This window comes from Pristiophorus japonicus, chromosome 13, assembly GCF_044704955.1.
Source record: "Pristiophorus japonicus isolate sPriJap1 chromosome 13, sPriJap1.hap1, whole genome shotgun sequence".
Taxonomy (NCBI): domain Eukaryota; kingdom Metazoa; phylum Chordata; class Chondrichthyes; family Pristiophoridae; genus Pristiophorus; species Pristiophorus japonicus.
Window position 1 is genome coordinate 79,206,300 of NC_091989.1, and position 21,900 is coordinate 79,228,199.

Sequence of the window (21,900 nt, forward strand, 5' to 3'; positions counted from 1 at the left end):
TTCGTTGGGCATCTCGACCAATACGTCGTGGTCAACGAGCTGGATGGGGACGATTCTCCTCACCGTGTGTGGGTCTACAATATACAGCCTCATCAAGAATCTGCTAGCACCAGAGAAACCAATGGAGAAGACATATACAGAGTTGTGTACGATGGTTCGGAACCACCTTAAGCCGAAAGAGAGCATCTTAATGGCCAGGTATCGCTTCTACGTGCACCACCGCTCTGAGGGCCAGAACGTGGCGAGTTATGTTGCCGACCTGAGACGCCTTGCAGGAACTTGCGAATTTGCTGTATTTTTGGGGGAAATGCTGCGGGACTTTTTTGTGCTTGGCATCGGCCACGAGGTCATTCTTTGCAAACTGCTGTCCGATGAATCTCTAGACCTGAGCAAGGCCATCACGATAGCCCAGGCATTCATATCCACAAGCGATAATACTAGACAGATATCTTCCCAGCATCGAAGCTCACCGGCAAGTACTGTGCATAAAATAACGTCGCTAGCAGGCAGAACTGCATATGGCAGGGTCTACACGCCTGCAGCTGCAAGACATAGGATGATTCAGAGTCCGCCATCGGGTATGAATGCAAATCCATTAGCACCATATTGGCGCTGCGGGGGTAATCATCGAGCCCATCAATGTCGATTCAAGCACTACATATGCAAAGGCTGCGAAACAATGGGGCACCTCCAGCGAATGTGCAAGAGTGCTGCGACTCACCACGTGGCAGAGTCGGCAGAGGATGATCGATCCGGCGCGGATCACGCAGAACAAACAAGAGAGGCAACTCAACCGGAGGAAGAAGTGTATGGGGTACACACCTTCACCACCAAGAGCCCTCCTATTATGCTGAATGTCAAATTGAACGGTATTCCGGTATCAATGGAGTTGGACACGGGAGCGAGTCAGTCAATTATGAGCCAGAAAGCTTTTGAGAAACTGTGGGGCAACAAGGCACAAAGGCCCAAACTGAGCCCGATTCAGACGAAGCTGTGCACCTACACCAAAGAGCTCATACCAGTCATTAGTAGTGCGGCAGTTAAGGTATCGTACGATGGAGCTGTGCATGATTTATCGCTGTGGATTGTACCAGGCGATGGCCCAACGCTATTCGACAGAAACTGGCTGGGACAGATTCGATGGAACTGGGACGACATCAAAGCACTGTCTTCAGTGGATGATGCCTTGTGCGCCCAAGTGCTGAGCAAGTTTCCGTCGCTATTTGAACCAGGCATCGGCAACTTCACAGGCGCCAAGGTGCAGATCCATCTAGTCCCCGATGGAAGGCCCGTTCATCACAAGGCTTGACCGGTTCCATATATGATGAGGGAGAAAGTCGAGATCGAAATGGACAGACTTTAACGAGAGGGAATCATATCGCCAGTCGAGTTCAACGAGTGGGCCAGTCCGATTGTTCCAGTGTTGAAAAGCGATGGCACGGTCAGAATTAGCGGCGACTACAAGGTAACGATCAACAGAGTCCTGTTACAGGACCAATACCCGCTACCCAAGGCGGATGACCTGTTCGCAACGTTAGCAGGGGGTAAGTCGTTCAACAAGTTGGACCTAACTTCCGCCTACATGACACAGGAGCTGGCAGAATCTTCAAAAAGATTGACGTGCATCAACACCCACAAAGAACTGTTTATATACCACAGGTGCCCTTTTGGGATTCGCTCGGCTGCTGCCATCTTCCAGAGGAACATGGAGAGTCTGTTGAAATCAATTCCGTGCACCGTTGTGTTTCAAGACGACATCCTGATTATCAGTCGTGACACCACTGAACATCTACACAACCTGGAAGAGGTTCTAAATCGACTGGACAGAGTGGGACTCAGGCTGAAACGCTCCAAGTGTGTTTTCCTGGCGCCAGAGGTCGAATTTTTGGGGAGAAAGATTGCGGCAGACGGCAACAGACCCACGGACTCAAAGACAGAGGCCTTCAAGAATGCACCCAGACCACAGAACGTGACGGAGCTGCATTCGTTCCTGGGACTCCAACTATTTTGGTACCTTTCTACCCGGGTTAAGCACTTAGCTAGAACCGTTGCACATGTTGCTACGTAAGGGTGATGACTGGGTTTTGGGTAAATCTCAAGAGACAACCATTGAGAAGGCCAGAAACCTACTTTGTTCTAATAAGTTACTTGTACTGTATGACCCATGTAAACGATTAGTGCTAGCATGTGATGCATCTTTGTACGGTGTCGGCTGTGTGTTACAGCAAACCAATGTATCAGGCAAATTTCAACCGGTTGCATTCATGTCTAGAAGTCTGTCTAAGGCTGAAAGAGCCTACAGTATGGTCAAGAAAGAGGCATTAGCACGTGTATAGAAAATGCATCAATACCTATTTGGACTTCGGTTTGAGCTTGAAATCGACCACAATCTGCTCATTTTGCTGTTTTCAGAAAGCAAAGATATAAACACCAATGCTTCATCCCGCATCCAAAGATGGGCACTAACATTGTCTGCCTATGACTATGTTATCTGCCACAGACCAGGCACGGAGAACTGTGCTGATGCCCTCAGTCCGCTACCATTGCCCACCACTGGGGTGGAAATGGCACAGCCCGCAGACTTGCTTCTGGTCATGAATGCTTTTGAGAGCGAGGGGTCACCCATCACTGCTTGCCAGATCAGGACCTGAACCAGCCAGGATCCTGTGCTATCACTTGTAAAAAGTTGTGTCCTCAATGGGAGCTGGTCGTCGTTCCCGGTGAGATGCAAGATGAAATTAAGCCGTTTCACCAACGCAAAGATGAAATGTCTATCCAGTTGGATTGTCTCTTATGGTTTTGCCAAAAAAAGGCAGGGAAGCATTAATACGCGACTTACACAGTACCCACCCAGGCATAGTCATGATGAAGGCTATAGCCAGGTCGCATGTTTGGTGGTCCGCCATTGACTCGGACATGCGTGTACACCAGTGGAACACGTGCTCACAACTGAGCAATGCACCAAGGGAGGCTGCCTTGAGTCTGTGGTCATGGCCTCCAAACCGTGCTCCAGGATCCATGTAGATTTTGCTGGCCCCTTTCTCAGAAAGATGTTTTTAGTTGTAGTGGACGCTTACTCTAAATGGATTGAATGCGAAATCATGTCATCCAGCACATCCACTGCCACCATTGAAAACCTCCGGGCTATGTTCGGCCCCCATGGCTTGCCCGACGTCCTTGTCAGTGACAATGGACCATGTTTCACCAGCTTGGAATTCAACGAGTTTATGACCCGCAATGGCATCAAGCATGTCAGGTCTACCCCGTTTAAGCCCGCATCCAACTGTCAAGCGGAACGGGCAGTCCAAACTATCAAGCAGAGCTTTAAACGCGTGACGGAAGGCTCCTTGCACCCCTGCTTATATTGGGCTCTGCTCAGCTACTGGACATGACCCAACTCGCTCACTGGAGTTCCCCCTGCAGAATTGTTAATGAGGAGAGCACTCAAAACCAGTTACTCCCTAGTCCACCCGGATCTAAGTGATCATGTAGAAACCCGGCATCACCGGAAAACATGTACCACGATCGCATTGATCATGATCGCATGACATTGATGCTAACGACCCTGTGTTTGTCCTGAATTACGGTCACGGTCCTAAATGATTCGCTGGCACTGTCTTGGCCAAGGAGGGGAATAGAGTGTTTATCGTCAAACTATTGAATGGACAAACGTGCAGAAAGCATTTGGATCAGACCAAACTGCGGTTCACCAACAACCAGGAACAACCTGAAGAGGACATCGCCATCATCGATCCACCAACACAGACCCAACCAGCAATCGACCTCGCTGTCAATCAAGAAGATGAACCCACCATTCCCAACAGTCCTGTCAGACCAGCCGCGCCGCAGTGCAGCAATGGTCCGACCAACTCACCCATGCCAGAGTTTGAACTCCGATGATCAACCAAGGAGCGTAGGGCCCCGGATCGTCTCAACTTGTAAATAATTTGTATCAAAGACATTTTGGGGGGAGTGATATTATGTATGTAAACACTGTAACTGTGTAAGACTTGCCACCAGAGGGTGCAACTATTGGAGGCCCAAGGGTCACCTGCACAACTTGTGCAAGGGAGTATAAAAAGTTGTCTGCCATGCTGCTTAGGCACTCTGGAGTTGTATTAAAGAGACTAAGGTCACATCAGTTTTAGCTCACAGTACTCAGTCTTGTGGAGTTCTTCCATATTTAAAACAGCTTTGGATGGCACCATCTCAGCATGGGCAGCAGCAGTCTGGGCTGGCTGGCTGACAGGCAATAGCAAGGGCACTGGTGGAGTGGCGGAGGGGTGCACAATTCTGTCATCCTGAGAGAGGACAGCAGGTTCCTGCTGCACAGTGCTACTCCCCTGGGGCGGCGTCTCAGCAATCCTAGTAATCTATTGGAGGACAGATTGCTGGACTGCTGTGACACCCTGCAAGCCTCTTTCAATCCTGGTAAGTACAGCCATGATGGCAGCAGTCTGAGCTTGCGTGGCAGCAAGCTGACCTTGCATGACAGGAGTCTGATCGCACCTGGACGTTGGGTGGTTGCTGCTTGTACTGCAATGGAAGTTGCGACATTGGCCATCAGATGCTGCTTCCGAGTTGGGTCTGCAAATGTGCTAATGGAGTTGGCTGTCACTTACATGCTGGAAACGATGGTGTCCAAGCTCTGCATAAAGCCGTGTGCCATGTTAGTGCCGGACTCCTCCATGCTCCGTGACATTGCACGCAGGCTTTCTGGCAGGCCTTTCATTGTGCATACCCATCAGCCGTCTTCTACCTCATTGAAGTGCTCATCTGAGTTCTCTGCAGCAGAACTAGTGTGCGACGTTGCCCTCCAGGGAGCTGGCGTTTGCGTTACTCTTGCCCCTCGCTCTGACTGCAGACCACTCGTGCCTGGTGTCGCACCACATGCAGACCCCATGTCTAAGCTATCCTCTAAAGTACACGGAGTGTCAGTATCTGAGCTGGTGGCTGCGAGTGTGAAATCGAGTGATGGTGCTGTCAGGCTGCAGTGCTTGGGTATCTGAAAGGAGAAAGGCACAAGGTTTGGTTCTGGTGAGGAGAGGCCGCGGAAACGCAAGAGGTGTATGCTTACACTATCTGCAGCTTGTACATCAAAAGAGATTATGGATTGAGAGGGAAGTGGGATGTGAGAAGGAGAATTAGGTGTGAGGATACCGTCATCTTCGATTGCATGAGCCTGTGACCAGCAACGGTCGATCCGCTGATGGCGACCACCATCGCCTCCATCTGGATAAGGTCATGCAGCCATGCCTATCCACCATCAGTTAATTCCTACTGCCATTGGTTATGCGGCAACTTGTTCTGCAAGAGAGAGGAAAGTGTGTGACTGAGTGTGATGCAATGTGTTTGGGTGATGAGTCTGTCAAGGTTGAATAGCTGGCAGTATGTGGGAACTGTGAAATGTGGATGTGAGCCTTGTCATCATCATAGGTGGTCCTTCGAAATGAGGATGACTTGCTTCCACGCCAAAGCATGAGTTCATAGGTGTTTCAATGAAGGACATCCTGACTACATCCTGAAGGGTGGAAGATGCCTGTGCGTGGATTTTTTTTAAAGTGGGATGGCTGTTGCACACCAGTCACTACACAGGCTTGACAGAGCTAGGTCTTGGTCCAGTGACAAGGATTACCCAAGACAACCGGAGACCAGCTCTGCTGCACGTACCAAGTGCACACACGTATCGCAGTGTGGGCTGCTCCGTGCTACCCCTAGGCCCCTGGCCCCAAACTTGCGCCTCCCCTGAGCCCCGATCACGTCCCTCCACAATCTCTCGCCGCTCCTTCGCCCCGACCTCGCTGCTCCTGCTGTATCCGTGGCTTGTAGCCGTGGTAAGAGTGTCAGGGTGAGGTGAAGCTATGAATGTGAGGTATGAGTCGTGTTTGGTAGAGAGTATTGGTGGGTGAGTGATGGGGGTGTGCTGCATTGAGCAGTGTGTGAGGCTAGTGGTGCAGTTGGTGGGATATGCTATCTCAACGCTGCAATCAATTAAATTAGGAGGAAGCATGAAGTTTGCTTGCTGCCTGCATCAGAAGTATCAGCAGTGGGTTAATCGTGCATCGCGATCCCCGCATGAATTTAACCCCCAGTATCTTTAATAGAGTGTCAGAAACAGACTGAAAATTGGATGTTCTTTGGTTTATCTTAATGGATATGTTGGATCAAATTGTGTGAAATCTTTATTTGCTTTTATTAAAAAAATGCCTTTAACATGTTTAAGTTAGAATAAATGAAGTTACTTTCCTGACTATTAGATGCTAATATAGTCATGCGCTCTACAATTTCAAGAAGGAATGTAAGATCTAGCAGTGACTAGTTAGTCATGGGATAGCTAATATTCCATATGAACTCAAAAGAAGGACCAACATTTCCAAATTGGACAGATTGTCAAATTAATTAATATATGAGGGCGAGTGCAAGACTCATGCTCAATCCCTAGCTTCATCAAATACTACCTCTCATGATTCACAAATTAATGGCAGAATCTAACTCTGGACTTCTCAAAATTGGCAGTTGAATTTTTTTTTAAAGTTTCAAAACAAGGATCCGGCAAGAAATACAAAGGCACAAATCATTACAAATGGGTATGATTTGGTGGCCATTACTGAAACGTGGTTGCAGGGTGGCCAAGACTGGGAATTAAACATACAGGGGTATCTGACAATTCGGAAAGATAGACAAGAGGGGAAAGGAGGTGGGGTAACTCTGTTAATGAAGGATGATATCAGGGCAGTTGTGAGAGACGATATTGGCTCTAATGAACAAAATGTTGAATCATTGTGGGTGGAGATTAGAGATAGTAAGGGGAAAAAGTCACTGTTGGGCGTAGTTTATAGGCCCCCAGATAATAACTTCACGGTGGGGCGGACAATAATCAGGGGAATAATGGAGGCATGTGAAAAAGGAACAGCAGTAATCATGGGGGAATTTTAACCTACATATCGATTGGTCAAATCAAATCGCACGGGGTAGCCTTGAGGAGGAATTCATAGAATGCATACGGGATTGTTTCTTAGAACAGTATGTGACAGAACCTACAAGGGAGCAAGCTATCTTCGATCTGGTTCTGTGTAATGAGGCAGGAAAAATAAACGATCTCCGAGTAAAAAATCCTCTCGGAATGAGTGATCACAGTATGGTTGAATTTGTAATACAGATTGAGGGTGAGGAAGTAGTGTCTCAAACGAGCGTACTATGCTTAAACAAAGGGGATTACAGTGGGATGAGGGCAGAGTTGGCTAAAGTAGACTGGGAACACAGACTAAACGGTGGCACAATTGAGGAACAGTGGAGGACTTTTAAGGAGCTCTTTCATAGTGCTCAACAAAAATATATTCCAGTGAAAAAGAAGGGCAGTAAGAGAAGGGATAACCAGCTGTGGATAACCAAGGAAATAAAGGAGAGTATCAAATTAAAAACCAATGCGTATAAGGTGGCCAAGGTTAGTGGGAAACTAGAAGATTGGGAACATTTTAAACGACAGCAAAGAATGACTAAGAAAGCAATAAAGAAAGGAAAGATAGATTACGAAAATAAACTTGCGCAAAACATAAAAAACGATAATAAAAGCTTTTACTGATATATAAAATGGAAAAGAGTGACTAAAGTAAATGTTGGTCCCTTAGAAGATGAGAAGGGGGATTTAATAATGGGAAATTGGAAATGGCTGAGACCTTAAACAATTATTTTGCTTCGGTTTTCACAGTGGAAGACACAAAAACCATGCCAAAAATTGCTGGTCACTGGAATATGGGAAGGGAGGACCTTGAGACAATCACTATCACTAGGGGGGTAGTGCTGGACAGGCTAATGGGACTCAAGGTAGACAAGTCCCCTGGTCCTGATGAAATGCATCCCAGGGTATTAAAAGAGTTGGCGGAAGTTATAGCAGATGCATTCGTTATAATCTACCAAAATTCTCTGGACTCTGGGGGGGTACCATCGGATTGGAAAGCAGCTAAGGGGGCAGACAAAAGGCAGGTAACTATAGGCTGGTTAGTTTAACATCTGTAGTGGGGAAAATGCTTGAAAGCTATCATTAAGGAAAAAATAGCGGGACATCGAGATAGGAATAGTGCAATCAAGCAGAGGCAACATGGATTCATGAAGGGGAAATCATGTGTAACTAATATACTGAAATTCTTTGAGGATATAACGAGCACGGTGGATAGAGGTGTACCGATGGATGTGGTGTATTTAGATTTCCAAAAGGCATTCGATAAGGTGCCACACAAAAGGTTACTGCACAAGATAAAGGTACGCGGAGTCAGAGGAAATGTATTAGCATGGATCGAGAATTGGCTGGCTAACAGAAAGCAGAGAGTCGGGATTAATGGGTTCTTTTCGGGTTGGAAATCGGTGGTTAGTGGTGTGCCACAGGGATCGGTGCTGGGACCACAACTGTTTACAATATACATAGATGACCTGGAAGAGGGAACAGAGTGTAGTGTAACAAAATTTGCAGATGACAAAAAGATTAGTGGGAAAGCATGTTGTGTAGAGGACACAGAGAGGCTGCAAAGAGATTTAGATAGGTTAAGCGAATGGGCTAAGGTTTGGCAGATGGAATACAATGTCGGAAAATGTGAGGTCAACCACCTTGGGAAAAAAAACAGTAAAAGGGAATATTATTTGAATGGGGAGAAATTACAACATGCTGCGGTGCAGAGGGACCTGGGGGTCCTTGTGCATGAAACTCTTTTGAGTTTACCTGAAAAAAACATAAACATTAAACCGTGCCACCCGCTTTGGGTGACACAGCAGACATTTTCAAGGCCCCTTTTTTTTTTCTTTCTTTTTTTCCCCCTTTTTTTGTGATTTTTTATTTTTTTATTTTTGTTTGTTTTTGGGCGCTAAAATCACATTTTTCCAAGTGCCCCCTATAAAAGGGGAGGGGGACACTAAAAGCACCGGCAATTAAAACAAATTAAACTTTAAAACGTAAAATCAAATTAAAATTTGGTTGCCGGGCGTGATGATGCACTCCAGTCCCTCCGGTGCCCACCTCTCGCGGAAGGCCGCGAGCGAGCTTGTGCATGAATCCCAAAAAGTTAGTTTGCAGGTGTAGCAGGTAATCAGGAAGGCGAATGGAATGTTGGCCTTCATTGCGAGAGGGATGGAGTACAAAAGCAGGGAGGTCCTGCTGCAACTGTACAGGGCATTGGTGAGACTGCACTTGGAGTACTGCGTGCAGTTTTGGTCACCTTACTTAAGGAAGGATATACTAGCTTTGGGGGGGGTACAGAGACGATTCACTAGGCTGATTCCGGAGATGAGGGGGTTACCTTATGATGATTAATTGAGTAGACTGGTCTTTACTCGTTGGAGTTCAGAAGGATGAGGGGTGATCTTATAGAAACATTTAAAATAATGAAAGGGATAGACAGGATAGAGGCAGAGAGGATGTTTCCACTGGTCAGGGAGACTAGAACTAGGGGGCCCAGCCTCAAAATACGGGGGAGCTAATTTAAAACCGAGTTGAGAAGGAATTTCTTCTCCCAGAGGGTTGTGAATCTGTGGAATTCTCTGCCCAAGGAAGCAGTTGAGGCTAGCTCATTGAATATATTCAAATCACAGATACATAGATTTTTAACCAATAAGGGAATTAAGGGTTATGGGGAGCGGGCGGGTAAGTGGAGCTGAGTCTACGGCCAGATCAGCCATGATCTTGTTGAATGGCGGAGCAGGCTCGAGGGGCTAGATGGACTACTCCTGTTCCTCATTCTTATGTTCTTATGTACTTATGACATTACCAAAAATGTTTGCTTATTCAAGTAAATGTTCATATTACATCATTTAAAGTTTTCTGTATATTGTTCATTTTTCTGTTTACTGTGGTGATAAATTGGATCATGAATGCCATCAAAATATACATCTAAATAAGGCAAACTAAGTGAATACAGAAATCATAGATTATTTCTAGACTGTCGTAATCTTTGAATAAAAAAAAACGTTTTTGTGTTAAAAATCAAAGCACAGTGCTTCATCGGTTGCTAACCTGGTTTTTTAATTTACAGCTTGCTAGACTGGCTAAATGTGAAAGAATGCTGGTGGCCATTGAAATTGCCGGCTGGATCAATGACTCTAATCAAGCACTGCAGGTTGTTGTCCAGTGCTACGGACTTCTTGCACCCGTGATCTTTCACAGAGTTCCGTCCACCCCAGTTGTGCAGGTCGGAATGCATGAAAAATATGATTTCTTGTATCTGTGGCAGTCACCAGTAGTCCAAATTGCATTAAGAGTTCACCGGTAACTTTTGCACAAAGCATAAGAACATCGGAAATAGGAGCAGGAGTCGGCCACCAGGCCCCTCGAGCCTGCTCCGCCATTTAATAAGATCATGGCTGATCTGATCATGGACTCAGCTCCACTTCCCTGCCAGCTTCCCATAACCCTTGATTCCCTTATCGCTCAAAGATCTGTCTCGTCTATCTCCAACTTAAATATATTCAGTGACCCAGCCTCTACAGCTCTCTGGGGCAGAGAATTCCATACATTTACAACCCTCTGAGAGAACAAATACCTCCTCATCTCAGTTTTAAATAGGCGGCCCCTTATTCTGAGACTGTGGGCCCAAATTTTCCCAACCTCTTTTTCAAGCGCCCTCATTCGAGATGCGCCGCTTTTGCCCACCTCTAAGCGTGCAAAAAAAAAATCTCCATATTTTGGCCGCTTCCCAGCCTCTCCTCCGTCGTGGCGCAGCGTGGCTCAATAGATTAGGGGCGGAGCTGAAAATAGTGCCGAGACCTCTGCATATGTGCGCTAGAGTCTGCGCACATGTGCAGTCGGTCCTGGCAGGTTGTTTCTGTAGGCTGTGTGGGAGGAGCCGAAGCATGCCGTCCCTAGCCCTGGCCAAATGGGCTCCCTCATCGGCGGCCTGCTGCGCTCCCTAAGGTAGGACTTCTATTTTTTATTTGTTATTTACTGATTGATTTTGGTGCTTTAGGGTTCCTTATATTTTTTTATTTGTTATTTATTGATTGCTTATTACTTTGGTCTTGGTGCTTCTGGGGCAGGGTTCTTTCTATTTTATTTATTAATTAATTGCTTATTACTTTTTTGTACTTTGTTTGGTGCTTGGTGGTGCTTTAAATGTCGTTACTTGCGCCGATTCCTTAACTGTAAGTAAGGTCTTTCTGTGCGGACAAAAGTGGACACATACGCTGCCCTAAGTTAGTTTGGTACAACTATTTCTGGCCAAATTGGCATAAATGGTGTAAGTGGCTGGGAACGCCCCCTTTTGGAAAAAAAAACTGACCTAACAAAAAACCTAACTAACTCACTTACACTGGTGCAAATTAAATGGCCATATTTGCAACTAAAAAGATACAACAGAAAAATCAAGTTACATAAAAAAAAACAGTGCAACTCATGGGGAAATTTGGGCCCTATGTCCCCTAGTTTTAGTTTCCCCTATGAGTGGAAAATCCTCTCTGCATCCACCTTGTCGAGCCCCCTTCGCTAAGATCACCTCTCCTTCTTATGAACTCCAGTGAGTATAGGCCCAACCTACTCAACCTATTTTCATAAGTCAACCCCCTCATCTCCGGAATCAACCCAGTGAACCTTCTCTGAACAGCCTCCAATGCAAATATATAGAAACATAGAAAATAGGTGCAGGAGTAGGCCATTTGGCCCTTCGCGCCTGCACCGCCATTCAATAAGATCATGGCTGATCATTCCCTCTACCCCTTTCCTGCTTTCTCTCCATACCCCTTGATCCCCTTAGACGTAAGGGCCATATATAACTCCCTCTTGAATATATCCAATGAACTGGCATCAACAACTCTCTGCGGCAGGGAATTCCATAGGTTAACAACTCTGAGTGAAGAAATTTCTCCTCATCTCAGTCCTAAATGGCCTACCGCTTATCCTAAGACTATGTCCCCTGGTTCTGGACTTCCCCAACATCGGGAACATTCTTCACGCATCTAACCTGTCCAGTCCCGTCAGAATCTTATATGTTTCTCTGAGATACCCTCTCATCCTTCTAAACTCCAGTGAATAAAGGCCCAGTTGACCCAGTCTCTCCTCATATGACAGCCCAGCCATCCCTGGAATCAGTCTGGTGAACCTTCGCTGCACTCCCTCAATAGCAAGAACGTCCTTCCTCAGATTAGGAGACCAAAACTGAACACAATATTCCAGGTGAGGCCTCACCAAGGCCCTATACAACTGCAGTAAGACCTCCCTGCTCCTATACTCAAATCCCCTAGCTATGAAGGCCAACATACCATTTGCCGCCTTCACCGCCTGCTGTACCTGCATACCAACTTTCAATGACTGATGAACCATGACACCTAGGTCTCGTTGCACCCCTCCTTTTCCTTATCCTTCCTTAAATATGGAGACCAAAACTGTATGCAGTACTCTAGGTTTGACCTCACCAATACCCTGTATAGCTGGAGCAGGACTTCTGTGCTTTTATATTCTATCCCTCTTGCAATAAAGGCCAACATTCCATTTGTCTTCTTGATTAGTTGCTGTACCTGCATACTAACTTTTTGTGTTTCATGCACAAGGACCCCCAGGTCCCTTTGTACTGTAGCACTTTGCAATTTTTCTTTATTTAAATTATAATTTGTTTTTTTACTTTTTCTGCCAAAGTGGACAACCTCATATTTTCCCACATTATGCTCCATCTGCCAAATGTTTGCCCACTCACTGAGCCTGTCTATATCCCTTTGCAGATCTTTTGTGTCTTCCTCATAATTTGCTTTCCCACCCATCTTTGTGTCATCAGCAAACTTGGCTACATCACACTCGGTTCCTTCATCCAAGTCATTGATATAGATTGTAAATAGTTAAGGCCCCAGCACCGATCCCTGTGGCATCCCACTAGTTACTGTTGCCAACCAGAAAATGACCCATCTATCCGGACTCTCTTTTCTGTTAGTTAGCCAATCCTCTATCCATGCTAAAATATTACCCCCAATCCCGTGAACTTTTATCTTGTGCAGTAACCTTTTATGTGGCACCTTATTGAATGCCTTCTGGAAATCCAAATACACCACATCCACTGGTTCCCCCTTATCCGTCCTGCTCGTTACATCCTCAAAGAACTCCGGCAAATTTGTCAAACATGATTTCCCTTTCATAGAACCCTGCTGACTCTGCTTGATTGAATTATGGTTTTGCAAATGTCCCGCTACTGCTTCCTTAATAATGGACTCCAGCATTATCAACAACAGATGTTAGGCTAACTGGTCTATAGTTTCCTGCTTTTAGTCTGCCTCATTTTTATATAGGGGCGTGACATTTGCGGTTTTCCAATCCGCTGGGACTGCCCCAGAATCCAGTGAATTTTGGTAGATTACAACCACGTTCTCTGCAGCCACTTTTAAGCCCAATGGAAATTGCATAGAAACAATCCATTCAGCACAATAGGCCATGCCAGTGTTTATGCGCTGCACAAGCCTCCTCCCATTCTACTTCACCTAACCCGATCAGCATAACTTTCTGTTCCTTTCTCCTCCATGTGTTTATCAGCTTCCTCTTAAATGCATCTATGCTATTTGTCTCAACTACTCCATGTTTAAGCAGATTCCACATTCTAACCACTGTCTGGGTAAATAAGTTTCTTTTGAATTCCTTATTGGATTTATTTGTGACCATCTTATATTTATGGCCCCTAGTTTTGCTCTCCCCCACAAGTGGAAACACCTTCTCCATGTCTAACCTATCAAACCCTTTCATAATCTTAAAGACCTCTCTCAATTCACGCCATCTATAAACAATACGTTGTGGAAGCAACCAGGGAGCAGGCTATTTTAGGTCTGGTAACCTGTAATGAGACTGGATTAATTAATGATCTCACAGTAAAGGATCCTCTAGGGAAGAGTGATCATAGCATATAGAATTTTAAATTCAGTTTTGAGGGTGAAAAACTTGGGTCTCAAACTAATGTCCTGAGCTTAAATAAAGGGAATTCCAAAGCTATGGAGACAGAGTGGGACTGGGCTGGGAAAGTGGACTGGAAAAATAGATTAAAGGGTAAGGTGGTTGATGAGCAGTGGCAAATATTTAAGGAGATATTTCATAACTCTCAACAAAAATATATAAGGAAAGACATTAAGAGAAGGGATAACAATCTGTGGCTAACTAAGGAAATAAAGGATGGTATCACATTGGAAACAAGGACATACAATGTGGCCAAGACTAGTGGGAGGCCAGAGGATTGGGAAACTTTTAAAAGGCAGCAAAGAATGACTAAAAGAATAATAAAGAGGGGGAAAATGGATTATGAATGTAAACTAGCACAAAATCTAAAAACAGATAGAGTTTCTACAGGTACGTAAAAAGGAAAGCAGTGGCTAAAGTAAACGTTGGTCCCTTAGAGGCTGAGACTGGGGAATAGGGAAATGGCAGAGACTTTGAACATTGTATCGGTCTTCACAGTAGAAGACACTAAAAACAATAGTGGATAATCAAGGGGCTATAGGGAAGGGAGGAACTAAAAACTATTACTATCACTAAAGAAGTAGTACTCGGTAAAATAATGGGACTAAAGGTGGACAAGTCCCCTGGACCTGATGGCTTGCATCCTTGGGTCTTAAAAGAAGTGGCTGCAGAGATAGTGGATGCATTGGTTCGATGACGGAGGATGGAATGACTTTGGATCTAGCCTGGAGGCAACGAAGGTTGAACAGGTTCCCATTGATTCTATACTTTAGTTCCACTCCAGCAGGGAGCTTGTTGAGAGTGAGGTGGAGCATTGCAGCGAGGAAGGTCGAGAAGAGCGGTGGTGCGATGATGCAGCCCTGCTTGACCCCGGTTCGGACATGGATTTGGTCTGTGGTGAATCCATGGGTCAGATCACGGCTTGCATGTCGTTGTGGAGCAGGCGGAAGATGGTGCCAAACTTTTGGGGGCAGCCGAAACGGAGGAGAACTCTCCATAGTCCTCTACATCGTCCACATACCCGACACAAGATTCCCAAAGCAAGTGCTCTACTCGGAACTCCTACACGTCAAGCGAGCCCTAGGTGGGCAGAGGAAACGTTTGATGGACACCCTCAAAGCCTCCTTGATAAAATGCAACATCCTCTCCAGCACCTAGGAATGCCTGACCCAAGGCCACCCTAAGTGGAGGAAGTGTATCTGGGAGGGCACTGAGCACCTCGAGTCTCGTCGTTGAGAGCATGCAAAAACCAAATGCAGACAGCGGAAGGAGTGTGCGGAAAACCAGACACCCCACCCACCCTTTCCTTCAACCATTGTCTGTCCCACCTGTGACAGAGACTGTAATTCCCATATTGATCTATACAGTCACCTGAGAACTCACTTTTAAACTGGAAGCAAGTTTTCCTTGATTTCGAAGGACTGCCTACGATGATGATAACGATGTTGTAATCTACCAGAATTCCCTGGATTTTGGGCAGGTCCCAGCAGATTGGAAAACTGCAAATGTAACGCCCCTATTTTTTAAAAAAAGGAGGCAGAAAGAAAGCAGGAAAGTATAGACCAGTTAGCCTTACATCTGTCGTTAGTAAAATGCTGGAGTCCATTATTAAGGAAGTAGTAGTGGGAGATTTGCAAAAGCATAATGCAGTCAAGCAGAGTTAGCATGGTTTTATGAAAGGGAAATCATGTTTGACAAATTTGCTGGAGTTCTTTGAGGATGTAACGAGCAGGGTGGATAAGGGGGAACCAGGAGATGTGATGTATTTGGATTTCCAGAAGGCATTCGATAAGGTTCCACATAAAAGATTATTGCACAAGATAAGAGTTCACGGGATTGGGGGTAATATATTAGCTTGGATAGAGGATTGGCTAACTAACAGAAAACAGAGAGTTGGGATAAATGGGTCATTATTCGGTTGGCAAACAGTAACTAGTGGGGTGCCGCATGGATCGGTGCTGGGGCCTCAACCATTTACAATCTATAGTAATGACTTGGATGAAGGGAGTGTAATGTAGCCAAGTTTACTGATGATACAAAGATGGGTGGGAAAGCAAGTTGTGAGGAGGACATAAAAAATCTGCAAAGGGATGTGGACAGGCTAAATGAGTGGGCAAAAATTTGGCACATGAAGTATAGGGCCCAAGTTTCCACACGATAAAAAACGGGCACCCCTCCGAGCTGGGTGCCCGTTTTTCGCGCCAAAAACAGCGCCGGAAAAAAAACGCGCGATTCTGGAGCGCCTTGCAGCTCCATGTCTGCTTGGCGCGGCGCCCAGGGGGGCGGAGCCTACACTCGCGCCGATTTTGTAAGTGGGAGGGGGTGGGTACCATTTAAATTAGTTTTTTTCCTGCCAGCGACACTGCGCGTGCGCGTTGGAGCGTTCGCGCACGCGCAGTGTGAAGGAAATATTGGCACTCGGCCATTTTTGTAGTTCTTTGTAGTTGTTTAATTTTTGAACATTTTTTAATAAAAGCACATTGCCATCAGCACATCAGCACTGAGGCTTCTTGCAGCAGTGAGAAGGCTGCAGGAAGCCTCAGAAAGTTGAGGCAGCCGTTTCCCTCCTCCCCCCCCCCCCCCCCCGCCCGCGAGAACGAATGGCTTCCTCCTCCCCCCCCCCCCGCAGGAATGAACGGCTGCCTCCTTCCCCCCACCTCTCCCGCAGCATTCTCCCTGGCTGAAGCACTTTCACACAGGTAGGAAGATGGTTTATTTAATCTTTTCTTTGCTTATAAATTTTTATTCAGGTTGGATTTATTTGTATAATATTTGTAGAAGTATAAATAAGGATTTATTGTAGAATTTAATGTCTTCCCTTCCCCCCACCCTCCCCCCCCACCTCGTTCTGGACTCCTAATTTGTAACCTGCGCCTGATTTTTTAATGTGTAGACAAGGTTTTTTCAGTTCTACAAAAATCTTCACTTGCTCCATTCTAAGTTAGTTTGGAGTACGTTTTCACTGTGGAAACTTTGAAATCAGGCGTCTGTGGCCGGACATGCCCCCTTTTGAAGAAAAAATTCTGTTCCAAAGTGGAACTGTTCTACCTGACTAGAACTGCAGAAAAAAAAATGTGGAGAATTGCGATTTCTAAGATAGTCCGTTCTCCACCAGTTGCTCCTAAAAATCAGGCGCAAATCATGTGGAAACTTGGGACCTAATGTGGGAAAATGTGAGGTTGTCTATTTTGGCAGAAAAAATAGAAAAGCAAATTATAATTTAAATGGAGAAAAATTGCAACGTGCTGCAGTACAGAGGGACCTGGGAGTCCTTGTGTATGAAACATAAAGTTAGTATGCAGGTAGAGCAAGTAATCAGGAAGGCAAATGGAATCTTAGGTTTTATTGCAAAGGGGTTGGAGTGTAAAAGCAGAGAAGTCCAGCGACAATTGTACAGGGTATTAGTGAGGCCACACTTAGAGTACTGCGTACAGTTTTGGTCTCTGTATTCAAAGAAGGATATACTTGCATTGGAGGTGTTCAGAGAAGGTTCACTAGGTTTATTCTGGAGATGAGGGGGTTGACTTATGAAGATAGGTTGAGTAAGTTGGGCCTATACTCATTGGAGTTCAGAAGAATGAGAGGTGATCTTATCGAAACATATAAGATAATGAGGGGGCTCGACAAGGTGGATACAGCGAGGATATTTCCACTCATTGGGGAAACCAAAACTAAGGGACATAGGGCCCAAGTTTCCACATGATTTGCGCCTGATTTTTAGGAGCAATTGGTGGAGAACGGACTATCTTAGAAATCGCAATTCTCCACATTTTTTTTTCTGCAGTTCTAGTCAGATAGAACAGTTCTACTTTGGAACAGAATTTTTTCTTCAAAAGGGGGCGTGTCCGGCCACTGACGCCTGATTTCAAAGTTTCCACAGTGAAAACATACTCCAAACTAACTTAGAATGGAGCAAGTGAAGATTTTTGTAGAACTGAAAAAACCTGTTCTACACATAAAAAAAATCAGGCGCAGGTTACAAATTAGGCGTCCAGAACGAGGTGGGGGGGGAGGGTGGGGGGAAGGGAAGTCATTAAATTCTACAATCAATCCTTATTTATACTTCTACAAATATTATACAAATAAATCCAACCTGAATAAACATTTATAAGCAAAGAAAAGATTAAATAAACCATCTTCCTACCTGTGTGAAAGTGCTTCAGCCAGCCTCACAAGTTCGTTCGTTCGTTCCCGACGGCAGGGGGGGAGGAGGAAGCCGTTCCTGACGGCGGGAGGGAGTGCGGGCCCGACCGACCGACCGACCGACCGCGGGGGGGGAGGAAGACGTTCCCGACGGCGGGCGGGCGGGAGGGAGGGAGTATGGGACCGACCGACCGACCGCCCACCCGCCCGAACGCAGCAGCAGGGGGAGGAAGACCTTCCCAACGGCGGGCAGGCGGGAGGGAGGGAGTGCGGGCCCGACCGCCCGCCCGCCCGACCGCAGCGGGGGGGGGAGGAAGACGTTCCCGACGGCGGGCGGGCCCGACCGCAGCGGTGGGGGGGGCGGAGGAAGACGTTCCCGACAGCGGACGGGAAGGAGACAGTGAGAAGGCTGCAGGAAGCCTCAGTGCTGATGTGCTGATGGCAATGTGCTTTTACTAAAAAATGTTCAAAAATTAAACAGCTACAAAGAACTACAAAAATGGCCGAGTGCCAATGTTCCCTTCACACTGCACGTGCGCGAACGCTCCAACGCGCACGCGCAGGGTTGCCAGCAGGAAAAAAACTAATTAAAATAGTACCTGCCCCCTCCCACTTCCAAAATTGGCGCAAGTGTAGGTTCCGCCCCCCTGGGCGCCGCGCCAAACAGACAAAGAGCTGCAGGGCTCTCCAGAATCGCGAGTTTTTTTTCCGGCGCCGTTTTAGGCGCGAAAAACGGGCGCCCAGCTCGGAGGGGCGCCTGTTTTTTATCGTGTGGAAACTTGGGCCCATAATCTTAGAATAAGAGGCCGCCCATTTAAAGCTGAGATGAGGAGAAATTTCTTCTGAGGGCTGTAATTCTATGGAATTCTCTGCCACAGAGAGCTGTGGAGGTTGGGTCATTGAATATATTTAAGGTGGAGATAGACAGATTTTTGAGCGATAAGGGAATAAAGGGTTATGGGGAGCAGGCAGGGAAGTGGAGTTGAGGCCAAGATCAGATCAGACATAACCTTATTGAATGGCGGAGCAGGCTCGAGGGGTCAAATCGCCTACTCCTCCTCCTATTTCTGCTGTTCTTCTGTTTTCGAGAGAAAAAAACCCCAGCATGTTCAATATTTCCTGATAGGTATAACCTCTTATTTCTGGTATCATCCTTGTAAATCTTTTTTGTACCTTCTCCAGTGCCTCTATATTTTTAAAAAAATACAGAGACCAGAACTGTGCACTATACTCCAAGTACAGTCGAACCAAGTCTAGAATGATACAGCACAGAAGGAGGCCATCTGGCCCATTGCACCTGGGTAGGTAGAGCTATCCAATTAGTTCAACTCCCCTGCTCTTTCACCATAGCCCTGTACTTTTTTCTTCAATTATTTATCCAATTCCCTTTTGAAAGTTGCTAATGAATCTCATTGCATCACCATTTCGGGTTGTACATTCCAGATCATCATAACTCGCTGCTTATAAAAATGTTTCCTCGTGTTGCTTGTTTTTTTTGCCAATCGCCTTAAATCTGTGTCCTCTGGTTACTGACCATTCTGCCACTGGAAGTGGTTTCTCCTTATTTACTCTATCAAGACCGTTCATGATTTGAACACCTCAATCAAATCTCCTCTAACCCTCTGCTCGTAGGAGAACAACCTCATCTTCTCCAATCTCTCCACGTTACTTGTACCATTCTAGTAAACCTCTTCTGCACCCTCTCCAAGACCTTCCTAAAATGTGGTGCCCAGAATTGAACACAATACTCCGGCTGAAGCGTAACCAGTGTTTGATAAAGGTTATCTTAACTTCCTTGCTTTTGTACTTTATTCCTCTATTAATAATGTTAAGGATTCCTATTGCATTTTTAATCGCCTGCTTAACTTGTCCTGTCACCTTCAAAGATTTGTGTACCCAGGTCTCTGTTCCTGCACCCCCTTTCAAATTGTATCATTTAGTTTATATTGCCTCTCCAAATTCTTCCGACTAAAATGTATCACTTCACACTGGGTTAAATTTCATCTGCCATGTGTCTGCCCATTTCACTGGTCTGTCTATGTCATTTTGAAGTCTGTTCTCATATATTCTCTTTGTCCCTTTTATTTCCTGCTACTTGGATCTGCTCTGTCCTTTCTATATTCAGCTTGTTTATCTACTGTGTTATGAACCTTGCATGTGTAATAAGCCTCCTTTTTCTGTTTCATTTTAATGTCTAAGTCCTTAGTCATCCAGGGAGCTCAAGCTTTGGATACCCTTCCTTTCCCTCTCGTGGGAATGTGTCTATTCTGTACCCGAGCCATCTCCTCTTTGACGGCCTCCCAGGTTCTATACAAGTTTAACATAATTTCTCTGCTTTTCAATTCTATCCCTCTAGAAATGAACCCCAGTGTTGTGGTTTTTTATGGCCTTATACCCTGCACAGCTGCTTTTAGTGATTTGTGTATCTGTACCCCTAGATCCCTTTGCTCCTCTACTCCATTTATATTCTTATTTTCCAACGAATACGTGGTTACCTTATTTGTCTTACCAAAATGGACATTTATTGTATTGAAATGAATTTGCCAATTGCATGCCCTCTCTGCAAGTTTATTAATATCTTCTTATATTTTGTCACAGTCCTCCTCAGTATTAACTATACCCCGCAATTCGGTATTGGCTATAAATTTTGAAATTGTACTTCTGATGCCCGAGTCCAAATCATTTATGCAAATGGTGAACAACAGTGGTTCCAGCACTGATCCTTGTGGAATACCATTTCCCACCATTTGCAAATCTGAGTAACTACCTTTCACCCCTACTCTCTGTTTTTTGTTTTGTAACCAGCTTGCTATCTATTTTGCTTCTTGCCCCCTGGCTCCATATGGTCTGACCATAGTCATGCATCTACTATGCAGTACCTTATCGAAGGCCTTTTGAAAATTCAGATACCCTGTACATTATATCTACTGCATTACCCTTATCTATTCTTTCTGTTACTTTTTCAGAGTTCATCAAGATTGGTCAAGCATGCCCTTCCCCTTTGGAATATGTGCTGACTATTCATTATATTTTTGGTTTCTAGATGTCATTGATGAATTGTTAATTTTCTCAGCATGCACTAAAATATAGTTTTTTTTCTTAGTTGTCAGTATTTGCATGTTATTTTGTAGCACGTTTGTATGTTCCAAATATTTACTTCAGTCTGAAGCTATCAGACTTGAAACACTCTTGATATTGTCAACTCAACAGTTTCAGCAAAACAATGTTCAGCAATGTGTTCTTGATTTTCATTAAAATTTCACATGCATTAGTGCAGAAAGAATGACTCTATTTTCAATAATTGTGTGACAGATTCTCATAAAATGTCTGTGTGTCCTGCAAGACGTTGTTGGTGCTTACAGACAAAAGAAACAATTTGGAGTAACCGAAAGTGTGCAACACATGACAGCTTGTGTCACATATCACTTAGCAAAGGTACAGTATTTACATTTGCCCATGAATTTAGAATCCTGCTTTTTACTGCAGTTATTTTATCACAATTATAGGAAGAGAACTAGGCCATTCAGTCCCTTGAGCCAGCACTGGCATTCAATTAGATCTCTCTATCCTATCAAATTATTTTAACATTTGTGTACTTGGACTCCCAAATCTCTTTGCTCCTCTACAATTTCTAGTTTATTGCCATTTAGAAAATACTCTGATTTATTTTAATTGTTATCAAAGTGGGTGACCTCACACTCGCCCACATTAAAGTCCATGTGACATAGTTTTGCCCACTCACTTAATCTAAGACCCTTTGAAATTCCTGGTCTATTTGCACTTCTTACTGTCCCTCCTAATTTAGCTGAAATATTTGTGATTTTAGTTTATTCTGTATGGTTCTATATTTTATA

The 21,900-nt window shown here is 45.1% G+C and overlaps 1 protein-coding gene across 9 annotated transcripts in view; it reads left to right on the plus strand.

Annotated features, from left to right (window-relative positions):
• The window catches only part of cfap54 (cilia and flagella associated protein 54), a 724,932-nt gene that overhangs the window by 251,028 nt on the left and 452,004 nt on the right, over positions 1–21,900 (plus strand). For all 9 annotated transcript variants that reach the window (XM_070897703.1, XM_070897704.1, XM_070897705.1 and 6 more), the window contains 2 exons: positions 10,020–10,175; positions 21,359–21,481. In XM_070897703.1, coding sequence (XP_070753804.1) covers positions 10,020–10,175; positions 21,359–21,481 — 279 coding nt within the window. The remainder of the gene's footprint in view (positions 1–10,019; positions 10,176–21,358; positions 21,482–21,900) is intronic.